At 46.7% G+C, this 12183-nt stretch overlaps 1 protein-coding gene across 2 annotated transcripts in view; it reads right to left on the minus strand.

The window, feature by feature from the left end:
* ZNF711 (zinc finger protein 711) overlaps positions 1 to 5247 on the minus strand; it is a 16555-nt gene extending 11308 nt beyond the window's left edge. Inside the window, exons 1-2 of one of the 2 annotated variants that reach the window (XM_008922209.2) lie at positions 4975 to 5247; positions 3635 to 4165 (exon numbers count right to left, since the gene is read on the minus strand). In XM_008922209.2, coding sequence (XP_008920457.2) covers positions 3635 to 4165; positions 4975 to 5053 — 610 coding nt within the window. In that variant the 5' untranslated portion in view covers positions 5054 to 5247. The remainder of the gene's footprint in view (positions 1 to 3634; positions 4166 to 4974) is intronic. The other variant, XM_018086456.1, reaches the window with a different exon arrangement.
* Positions 5248 to 12183: the final 6936 nt, after the last annotated feature.

Raw genomic sequence — 12183 nt, forward strand, 5'->3', positions numbered from 1 at the left:
CACAGCCTGCCCACTGCCCCCTGCACACAGGGGGTGTCACAGCCTGCCCACTGCCCCCTGCACACAGAGGAGGTGTCACAGCCTGCCCACTGCCCCCTGCACACAGAGGGGGTGTCACAGCCTGCCCACTGCCCCCTGCACACAGGGGCTGTCACAGCCTGCCCACTGCCCCCTGCACACAGGGGGTGTCACAGCCTCCTGCCTCACCACAGATGGGCTGGCTCAAGAGCCCACTACTGCACTCATTTCCTCTCCATCAAGCTATTCTGATGATTTAAAACGAGGGATTGTGAATATACCCCGTGGTATTCACGCAGAGAGATGTTGTGAAGGTATCAAATGAAGATTTTTACTTTATGCTTATAACGCTGGTTTAAAAAAAGCTGAATTCATCTGCACTGAGACACAGCAGAGAGGTGATAACTTTCTGAACATTTCCAGTCACAAAGTCATATGCAGCTGGTCACACAACTATCAAGACAAACTTACTGTTCTCCAAATAAAAAATATCATTATCAAAAGTGTATAAAGTACCTACAAGGGAATGTCACCTCAAAATGGTGAAAAATCACCTTTCAGCAAGGTCCCTTCCAACCCAAGGTTCTATAATTTAAACTGTAACTCCCAACAAGTTAAAATTCCACACTCAGCTCGGCTCCGTACCCTAAAATGAAGCATTGTGGAAGTTCCCAAACAAGGAATTCTCCAAATGATACACATTCTCCAAATTATACAAATAAACTAATTTCTGTTCCACAGAACAGCTCATGGTATTCCCTAAGGATATTATCTGGCATTTTAAGTCTCCCCTTTTCAGGTGCTAAATTTCATTAAGAGACAGCTAAGTATTTTGAGATTCTTTAAAGCTATCACTTTGATGTGATTTACATAATGAAATAGTTCAACAGCCCTATATGTCCCAAAGGAAATACCATTATGTTCACTTTCTACAGTATTTACTGAACATTTGACAAATTAAAAATATAAGTAAATAAAAAGGGTTTTGACCTGCTTGATTTTTTTTGAGGTCTATCTATTCTACACAACAGATTATATTCATATAAAAAACATATTCAAGGCTAATTAAAAAAAACTTAAAGAAATCCCCCCAAAGTACAACTGCATAAGAATGATTCATTTTTGCTGACAAAAATACAGTAGTAGATACTTTGTGGGGTCAGGCTGCCATACCCAGCACAACACAGCCTCAGACCAGCAGGGACAACAGACCTCATCTGTACCCAGTGTGGCCCAGGGGATCAAGTTTGCAGATGATACCAAGGTGGGGGAGTCTTGATGTGCTGGAGGGCAGGAAGGCTCTGCAGAGGGATCTGGACAGGCTGGATCCATGGGCTGAGGGTCAACCAGACCAAGCACCAGGTCCTGCACTTGGGTCACAACAACCCCATGGAAAGCCACAGGCTGGGGCAGAGTGGCTGGAAATGAGCTGGGGGTGCTGGTCAGCAGGGGCTGAACATGAGCCCAGCCAGCCAAGAAGGCCAAGGGCACCTGGGCTGTCCCAGCCATGGTGTGTCACAGCCCCAAGGCAGTGCCTGTCCCTGTGCTGGCACTGCTGAGGAACCTGCAGTGCTGGGGGCACTTCTGGGACCCTCAGGACAAGAGAGACATGGAGGGGCTGGAGCGTGTCCAGGGAAGGGAACGGAGCTGGGGAAGGGTCTGGAGCACCAGGAGTTGCTGATGGAGCTGGGGGGGCTCAGCCTGGAGAGAGGGAGGCTCAGGGGGGACCTTCTGGCTCTGCAACTCCCTGACAGGAGGGGGGAGCCGGGGGGGGGTCGGGCTCTGCTCCCAGGGAACAAGGGACAGGATAAGGGGAAATGGCCTCAAGCTGTGCCAGGGGAGATTTACGTTGGATATTGGAAAAAATTCCTTGCCTGAAAGGGCTGTCCAGCCCTGGCACAGCTGCCCAGGGCAGAGGTGGAGTCCCCATCCCTGGAGGGATTTCAAAGCCATGAGGATGTGGCACTTGGGGACATCATTAGCAGTGGCCTTGGCAGTGCTGGGGTAATGCCTGGACTTGATCTTAAAGGTCTTTCCCAACCTAAACAATTCTATGACTGCCTTAATTTATTTAAATGATTACTTGAAACAAAATCCCAGATGAATAACGTAGCTTCCAACTGTGATTGTTCAGGCACATCACGATTATAAATATTAAATAATTTGCTGAAAACCAGGTCTCAAAGTGGCTTTGACACATTGCAAACACCAGGGGTGAGTCTGGGAACACCTGACACCAGCAATGTGTCAGACACACCTGAGGCCATCAGGTAACTGGAAGTTTAGGATGCTCTGTTTGCAGTGCAGTGATCACCAGCATCAATGACACTTTCCCTGTCTCAGAAGGAATTCCAAAGAGGGCTGTACTTACAATTACAAGGGTGCAGTGGAAATAGCGCAGTTACAGAATAACAAGTCAGCAAGTACTCTGTCAGAAAGGAGGAATTTGTTCAGTGAAACAACTGACTGCGAATATGGTGCTCCTTTAGTTACAAAAACACACAGGATTTTTTTGTTGTAGGTCTAAATGGTTTTTGAGGTTCATTTTTTAGTTCTTTTTCAAAAAAACCCACCTTCTACTAGTGATGGTATTACAGTAATGATACAGTGCTTTAAAAATCATTGCTGTTCATCCCATACTGAATAAGTATTTTGTATAAGGGACATAAATGCTATGAAAGATTGAAATCATAATCATGAATCAGTTGTGTCCTCTGTCATGAAATTTTTAATAAATGCAGCTCGTTGTGAACAGACTGACACTTTGACACACTTGGCATTGACTTTTTCCAACATATTGCTTCTGACTAAAATCTGTTTTGACCTACTCACATTTCAACAACTGATTTGGAGAAGTCAAAAATTATAAAATTAACTATCATACATTTTATCAAATTTGTGTAACAGTAACAACTGGTACCTTGGGTATAATTTAACCACCGAGGAAACACAATACACTCAAGGTCCTTTCAGCAGCTTGCACTCAACAGGTAGGAGAGGACCATACAACTTCCTGGATTTAATGCTGTGTGGGAACTGCAATGGGAAGCCACTTCCCAGTGTTAATGAGCCAATCAATTAATGCACATGACTCCCTACTGCCAGGTTCAGCCCAAAACAGCACAACAGACGATGAAATGCCAACTATAATTTTTAATACACTAAACAAACTGTATTTTGTGGACACACCGAGAAAACTTTTGAGAGTCAGAGATCTTAAAACCCTATTTCTTTGTGGATTCTCCTGATTAAACCCAACATGCTATTTTTACAGGAACCTGCATAACATTGTAACATACCTGTGGATTTTTTTTTAAATCCACATACTCAAAATAAGCAGAATGTTTAGCTTTCTGAGGTGTTTTCCTTCATTTCCTGGAATATCTAGTTTCAGAAACACAAACATACACACACACTCACTCGACAGCATGAATGTCCTTCTCTTTCTTGCTGTATCACCAATAAGGGATTTTGCACCAAAATACCCCAAGAATGAACCAGCCAAAGTGAGCATTCCAGGATGGAGTGAAGCAAGAGTCCAGATACAAAAACTTCTCCCCACCAGACACTTCTACTCCAGCTACTGCCTGTTTGTATGTACCTCTGGTGAACTTACAAGAGATCATTAAGTAGTCTTCAGATGTGCTCTTGCCATCATCGTCATCCTCTGTTTTGATGGTCACTGTGGAGCCAGGCACAGTCCCAGCCGCCTGGATGACCGCTTCCGAGTCCGAGTTGGTCACCAGGACCTCCTCCGACACCATGGTCGGGGAGGTGGCTCCGGACACCGAGTCCTGCACCACGTGCTCCAAGTGTCCCTCGGGACCCGTGACGAGGTCGGCCACGAACACCTGGTCGGGCACCCGGACGGTTTCCGTGATGAGGTCAGAGGTCAACACGTGGTCAGTGGTGTCCAAAGCCTCTTCGATGGCCACGTCAGCCTCCAGCACGGAGTCGGGCACGATGACCCCCTCCGTGACAACGTCGGTCTCCGTGATGATGTCGGGCCCCTGGACAACCTCGGCTGCCAGGCCGTGATCCAGAGTGATCCCGTCATCCGTGACGACGTCGGACACCAGGACGGCTTCGGGCACGGACACCACAATGTGGTCTCCATCGATGTGGGCAGTGCCAGCCATTCCAGCCACTGCGGGACAAGGACGAGCCAGGAGAAACACGTTACAATCATTGCACTGGGAACTGCTTTATGTAAGGAATGGAGTTATCAGAGACAAGTTACACACAGACAGAAGAATCTGTTACTTCTCAACATCCACATTATCCAAAGCAGCCCGTATCCTTTAAATTAAGAAAAACAAAACATACCACTTCAAGATATAATGTGGAGTTTTCCCCAAATTTAGGTCTTTTAATACTGATCTGTTAAAAACTACAGGCCAGTTTATAATTTAGACTTTTTTTTTTTTATTCCAGTTAGAAAACATTTCATTACAGCAGCAATTTGAACATTCACAGAATTCTTGCATGAGGATGGAAGTGTGGTGACAAACCATTAATTGCTGCTACAATAAAAGGACTCTTCATCCTTTAGATTGCATGGGCCTTGAGAAAAATAAATGCTCAGTTGTATCCAATATTTATAGTACAGTTTCCCACAAGTTGCCACATCACAAGGAATGGCCGGAGGTAGAAACCTGGTTTTCATTAACAGACTTGACTGGCTGACTACTTTTCTAGACATAACAAAGAATGTACAGTGAATTATTTTAACACACACATAAATAGCAATTTTAATCTTAATGAACAAAACACTCAAGAAAATGATTCTTATCAGAATAAAAAAAAACCCTGGCATTATTCAGTATTGTACTGCAAATGCAATTATCTTGGTACACTCTGAGGGGTATTAATTCATGTTAGAACAAAGACATGGTCCTTCCTGAGAAGGTCATCTCCTGGATTTTACTCATTATTTTTAATAGTTAAAATGTTTACCAAAATCCTGCATAATCATAGTGTGAGGCATTTTGGATTCTTGTGTTTGCAATCCCAAACTTCCGCCACCTGGATCCATATTCAGCTAAGTGCATTCACAAATAACTGCAATAAAACAAAAAGGAGAATTTATGGTCAGCAACGTTATTGTGTTATCGGCTTTACTGGATTAATGTGTCACACTGACACACACAGAGAAGTATTTACCCAAGAATGCAAGAAAAACATAAGCAATACTTTGTACAATCCAGTTTGCTTTATTATTTTGCTTTCTATCTTAAGCATAATAATATATATTAGCTACTGTGCACAAAGAAGTCACCTTTGCTCTGCCTGTCTGTCTGTCTTGAGGATGCTGAATCTCTTTGTTGAGGCACAACTACACAAAGTCACGTCCAGAGCAGGAGAAAGCATGTTACCTTTCTTTGACAGAGTGTTTCCACAAGACAGCAGGATAAATCAGCATTCCAACATGCTATTTGCATTGCTCCTAAATACTGAAGTTATTTTGCAATTTGCTGCAACCCAATAAGTTGGGTTTTTACCCAAGTTCCAAGTGCAGATGAAGTGGCTCCAGGTCACACAGAACTCAAGGCTTTCCCAGGTGAAAAACCTGTGGCCAAAAAAATTCTCTGCTGCATAAGATTAAAATCTTGTACTTTCCTGCCCTCTTGTATCCAAGAGTCAGGAAAAAGTGACAGTATCACACTGAAGACAGTTTTAGGAGCTGTTGGAAGTGAACAGAGAGTAAGAGCTGAACTCAGAACCACATGAACTGGGTGGTGCAGAGAGGAACGGGGAGTGCAAGTGCTTTTGTGAGTCTCAAAAGTATAGTCCTTTCACTGTTGTAGCATCAACCTTGACTTTGCTCTTCTGAATCTCATAAAAAAAATTACCATTACCCTAGCACAAGAGTTGATTAAGTCTAAGCATCGAAATCCAAACCATGATGGAAACTCCACTGACTTTGGGGTAGAACACATCTGACAGCCCCACTGCAATGAGATCCACCCCAGGAGCCCAGAGCCAACACCGGCCAAGGAAGGTGGACAATAAAATAAGCCAGGCTGTAAGAATAAAGGCCCAAAACCTGAGATACCTCTAAGGCAGAATCATGGGACCCCCCTGAACTCTTCCAGCAAAGGGAGCAGCAAGTGGTGCCCAGAGATGGTAATTTCAAGGGGAAGCCACTGATCCACCCCAGAATATGAGACTGAGAACACAAAAGAGCAAAGAACTTGCATCCCCTGACCGTGTGCTGTCAGCCTTTCAACACTTCCTCCCTAAATCATTTACCAAACCTGCTTCTCTCAAATTGGCTTTAAAGCTCCAGCACTAACTTTGGGGATGATGAGGTAACAATCCTTCCTGCAGAACTACAACAATTCCCCAGTGGAATTCCCTGATGGTGCCATAACGGAGTAAGTCAGGTCCACAGATCAGATAATAACATAAACACAAATGTGAAACGTTATCAATAAGGAAAGTTGTCAAGGATTTTACTAACTCAATTCTGCTCCAAAATCAAATTCTTTCACCATTTTAAGGATTACAAAGCATTTTCAGAACCTCAGTGCAATGCTCCATCACTCCCAAATTATGGTCACAGCCATCTGAAATTCCTACAGTAGCAAATGAATACCTGCTAGTACAAAATATGATACAGTTCTAGAACATAAATGGCTAATTTAATGTAACTATCCCAGAATTAATGCAATGCTCTAGCATTTCCTGACCACAGCCTTTACACTCAGTTAATCCTTCTTTTTTAATGTAAATGGATATGAAAAATTATCTTAAATTATATCAACCTGAGATTACAGGAAGAATATGCCAGACTCTTCTTCCTTTTTTTTCTTCCTTATTTTCAGTTAAATAGTTAGATGCACAACCAAATTACATATTGTGCTACATGACAACATTCAATACAAAGTAAGACTATAATTTAAATTTAAATTTCTGCACGGAAAGCAATATCATTAACATAATCATTTTCCCAGTAGTTAGCAGGACTAGAAAAATTCCCAAAGTCATGGGATGGCACCTTCTGTGGATGGAGTACTACGAATCCTTTAGCCTTCCCCTAAAACCAGAGAGGAGGATGACACAGTGGCAACAACAAAACTGAAGCTGTACCAACCCTACTGAAGTCTGATCTTCTAAACCCTCACTGCAGACAAAGGATGGAGTTGCATCAACCATACAACCACAAATGTATTTGGTATATCCACTTTGGGGTTTTGCAGGAATGCAGTGACAACAGGAAGAGCCCTTCCTGCTAAAGCTGGAAGAATCCCCCATGGATAAGGCCCAAGATTCCCCCCCAGGAGGGTGGGTTTGCTGCCAGGTTGCAGCAGTGCAGGAGATGCAGTTTCACAGCCACATATGCAGGGAAACCTTGTTATTGGAAAGAGCAAAAAAATGCAGAGCAGTGATTAACTGTGGTTCTTCACAGCTTCCTCCTGTAGTACACCATGTTACACACCCACACAATCCCAGACGGATCCAATTGTGGGTTTCCAGCAGAGAAATCAGGCACAAAGCCACAATTCCATACATAATCCAAACTTATCCATTCCTCTCTCGCCTCTAACTAGTAACATCTCAAGCTTTTCCTCTCAATTCCCCTTCTCCTCTGGGTATTTAAGACAGTGAAAACACTTGATTAGCATCAGTCAATAAAATATTCACTTTACAACCTTCCATTAATATTTGCATTGATTTTTTTAATTACAGCATGTTATCCTGGCCCGGGAAGGAGCACGTTCCCACCAGATCCCAAAATGAAGTATTTCATGAAACCTACACTGAGACTGCCAAAGCAGTGTCTCAATGTTAATTTTTTTAAAATATGTCTCTATCTAAAGTGGTTTTGCTTTTCTTAAAAACAACAGTTCTCTTTCTAATGAGCTTGAGCTGATTTCAACCTATTTCACTCTTTATGCCAAAGCTCTTGCTTAGGACAGAGCTCAGCTGAGACAAGCAACGAATTTGAAAGCAGAAGAAAGGGAAGGGACATCTGACCTCTCTGTCTACAGACAGGAACACCACTGTAAATTACTCCTGCATATGGCATTTTTAAAAATTAAAGACAATGGCTGGCAGTTTGGGATGACCTAAGAACACACAACAGCAACACTCAACTGAAAAGCTGACAGAAGTTCCCAGCAAACACACTGATCTATTCTTAGCCTACCCTTCCTATAAAAATATCATAACCATTAATATTTTAATTTTTGAGAAAGTTTAAGAAAACACCCTAAATGGAGAGATCTTCAGCAAAGCATTTTAAGGAGGAGGGATAAAAACCATTGCTTCAGGACACCTGGGGTGTCATTTGTGTCCCCAAGGGTGCAAGGAAGCTCCCAGTTCCTACACTGGCTTCCAGGCATTGCTGCCCTAATTAAAACATATATAACACGAACAACATTTCTGCAAAATGCCACTTGCTACTTAAATACAGGCTCTTATTTATGTAGAGTTATGAATACATTTTGTTATACCCTAAACAGTGTGGTCCTGCAAATGTTAAGCATCTCCCCAGTTTACACATGTGATTATTCCCAGTATGTTCAGGTGATGCGTTTTCACATAAAGCCTAACTGCATGGTCAGCCCTTAATCTCTCCTTTAAAGGAGTAGATTTCTTCTAAATAATATTATTATTTAGAATATATAATATTATTTCCTCTAAATCATATTATTATTTCTGCTAAATAATATTTAGGTCTTGTTTACATGTTCTAAAGGAAAACACATCACCGTGCTTTGTTGGTGTTTTGGATATTCACAAGCTGCGTAAGATTTTGATTAAACCAAAAGGACCGGGCTCAGATACAGAGCAACGGAACAATAAATAAACCAATGTAACAATAAATAAACTTATACGCAGTTGAAAAACACAAACCAGATGTTTTGTAGTCATCTTATTTCTTAAATAATATTTAACTTGAAAAAGAGACTAATCTTCCTCCTATGACACTTCATGGTTTGGGGATTTTCCCCCTAATTTTTAATGCAGCAACCAACAGAAACGCAGCGAGAAAACCTTAAGCAGAAAACCCAATTAATAAAACACGGTGCAGGTTAACACAGACCCTCCGCAGAAAGGCTATGAAAAACCAACATATCCATTTAAAAATCCTTTATTGTGTCCACCTACAAGGCACCCAGGAGAACTTACACTCTAAAACCGTTTAAAACGATACAGACAAAACCAGCGAGCGAGATTTTGTCTCGCTGCCTAAAACGCGCTAAACGCTCGTAACAAAAAACAATAAATAAAACAGGAAAAAAAAATGTACATCCGCGGCAGCAACAAAACTTCCCCTGGTAAATAAAACCACAGTGACGGAGGCGGCTGTTGGAGGGCCGGGGCTGCCGGTCCCCGACGGCACGAGCGGATCCCCGGCGCATCCCTCCTCCTTCCTCCTTCCCTCCCTCCTCCCTCCCGCGCGCTGCCGGCGCGGGCGCCTGCCCGCGGTGTCGCGGGGCGGGGGAGGCGGCGAGGCGAGCGCGGGACAAAGGAGGCGGGAGTCCCGCGGCCGCGCGGGCCGAGGTCGCGGGGATGGCGCGGGAGAGCCCCGTCCCGGCGGGAAATAGCCTGCGTCCGGCGGGATCGCCCGTGCCCCGGCGCGGGAGCGCGGCCTCAGCCCGCCCGCGGGCCCGGCCCGGCCCGGCCGGCCGACATGCTTGTGTTCCGACCATTTTTCTGCCCGCCCGCGCGGCTCCTCCGGCCGCGGCCCGCCCGCACCGCCCGCTCCGCCGCGGCAACGCCGGCCCGCCCGGGGCTCGCGCCGCCCGCCCGCCCAGGGACCGCCGCGGCCCGCGCGCCCGGGCGGGGGGCGCTGGAACGCGGCCGGCCGGCCCCGCCGTCCCCTGCGCCCGTGCCCGGCTCACGCTGGTTTGGGGGGGGGGGGCCCAAAGGCCTGCGGGGTGGCGCCGGCCCGCGGACTCGGCGCTGGGGCCGGGCCGGCTGGGCCCAATGCTCCGCCCGCAGCCTGGGCCGGGCGGCGGCCGCCGAGCGCGCGCGGCCCCCGCTCCGCTCCCCGCGCAACGTAGCGCGCCTACCGCGCGCTCGAGCAGTGGCGCAGCGCCGCCGCCCTGCCGCAAAAAAAAAAGACCCCCCCGCGCCCCCGGCGCCGTGAGGGGCAGCGGGGGGGGACCGGGCGGGACACCGCCACGACACCCCCGGGGGGACCGCGGGGTACCCCGCACACACCCCGGGGGGACGGCGGGCGGGACCGCCGGGTACCCCGCACAGCACACCCCCGAAGGGGACCGCGGGGTGACCCCGCACACACCCCGGGGGGACCGGGCCGGACCGAGAGGTGACTCCGAACACACCCCCTGGGGCACAGTGAGAGCATGACGGGGACCCACCCCCCAGACCTGTTCCTTGGAGGGCAGTGAAATAATCTCCTGAATAAAACACCCAACCTTTAAATAGCCCGGAGCATGGTTTTGGTTCTGTGGAGCTCTTTTATCAGCATGAAACCCCTACTTTTTTTGTTAAATGTGAGATTCTATATGAGGTTGAAACAATAGTATTTTAATATATAAAAGTAGTTAGGATACAGACATGAACCTTTTCATGACAAGCATAAGAACTTGTTTTGGGAACAAGCATAAGAACTTGTTTTGGGAACTTTGTATTCCTGTTTGTCACAAGATTCAGAGCCTGCTGTACAAATATGAGCAAAGGAGGACTTGGGCAAGGCTTGCAACACCTTTTATTCATTGGCAGCCAGGGAGAAATCCAGACTCCAGAGCTGCGTTTCCAGGTAGTTTGCAGTGTAAAGGCAGAAGTGGATCCCTGAGAAATGTGACCTCAAACCTTCGGGTGTTGAGTAGGGGATTGCTTAGACACACTGGGGCAGTATGGGGTGACCACACCACGAGCTGGCACTGTGCCCAGAGACCAGGAGGGACAACGGGATCCTGGGGGGCATCGAGATCCTGCCCCTCTGCTCGGCCCTGGTGAGGCACATCTGGAGAGCTGCGTCCAGTTCTGGGCTCCTCAGCACAAGAGAGACAAGGAGCTACTGGAGAGGGTCCAGCAGGGGCCACAAAGATTATTTGGGGTCTGGAGCATCTCTCTTACAAGGAGAGACCGTGGGAGCTGGGTCTGGTCAGTCTGGAGGAGACTGAGATAGGATCTCATCAATCCAGACAAATATCTCCAAGGCAGGTGCCAGGAGGATGGTGCCAGACTCTTTTCAGTGCCCAGCAACAGCATGAGGAGCAATGGCCATAAACTAAACCACAATAAGTTCCACCTCAACATGAGGTAGAACTTCTTTCCATGAGGGTGGCAGAGCACTGGAACAGCTGCCCAGGGAGGGTGTCAAGTCTCCCTCTCTGGAGACATTCCAAACCCACCTGGACATGTTCCTGTGTCACCTGCTCTGGGTGACCCTGTCTTGGCAGGGGGTTGGACTGGATGATCTCCACAGGTCCCTTCCAACCCCAACTATTCTGTGACTTGGGTGCCCCACCATGTCCAGGGGTCTCCACGGGGGCAGAGCCGTGTGGGTGGGATCACCTGAGCCCCCGTCACGGACCCAGCACGGCAGTGGGAGCTGAGGGGTCCCATACCAGCACCATGGATATGTGACAGCACTGCCTTATCTCTTCCTCCTATTCCTTTTCAAAGCAGTGGTGGAATATCAAATTGAATCCTGTGGTCACTCTGAGGTTGGTAAAACAGCTGGATCGAGGTCAACAACAACCACAGTTTGTCAGATTGTGGCACTTCCCGAGGCTGAGAAGGGACAGAGAAAGGCAATTCACTGACACAATTCTCTGACACCCTCAGATCTAAATTTCTGAGGTCAAAAGGGCTTAAACTGATTGCCTGGGATCTAAACAGATGTGCCAACACCATTTCTGAGTGTTTCTGAAGATAGCAGAGAGGCAACCATTCTCACTTCTCTTATTTCTGATAGAAATTGAAAACCAGCTGGATGACAGGAGGATGCTGTTACTGAACACGCCTGTTAAAGGACAGTGGGTGAGACAAGGAAAAGCAGGGCCATCCTTCCCTCTTCCTCCTCTAGTGACTCCAGCACAAGATGCTGCTTCAAGCTGGCTCTGCAGGTGTTACCACTATGAACATTCAGCTTCTTTGTGCTTTAACCTGCAGCTAAATTCTCAACACTTATAAGCACAAGCGTTACTTTAAGCTGGCTGCACTCTCAGAAGACATTGC

Source organism: Manacus vitellinus, unplaced genomic scaffold (assembly GCF_001715985.3).
Source record: "Manacus vitellinus isolate BGI_N305 unplaced genomic scaffold, ASM171598v3 scaffold_95_pilon, whole genome shotgun sequence".
NCBI classification, from domain to species: domain Eukaryota; kingdom Metazoa; phylum Chordata; class Aves; order Passeriformes; family Pipridae; genus Manacus; species Manacus vitellinus.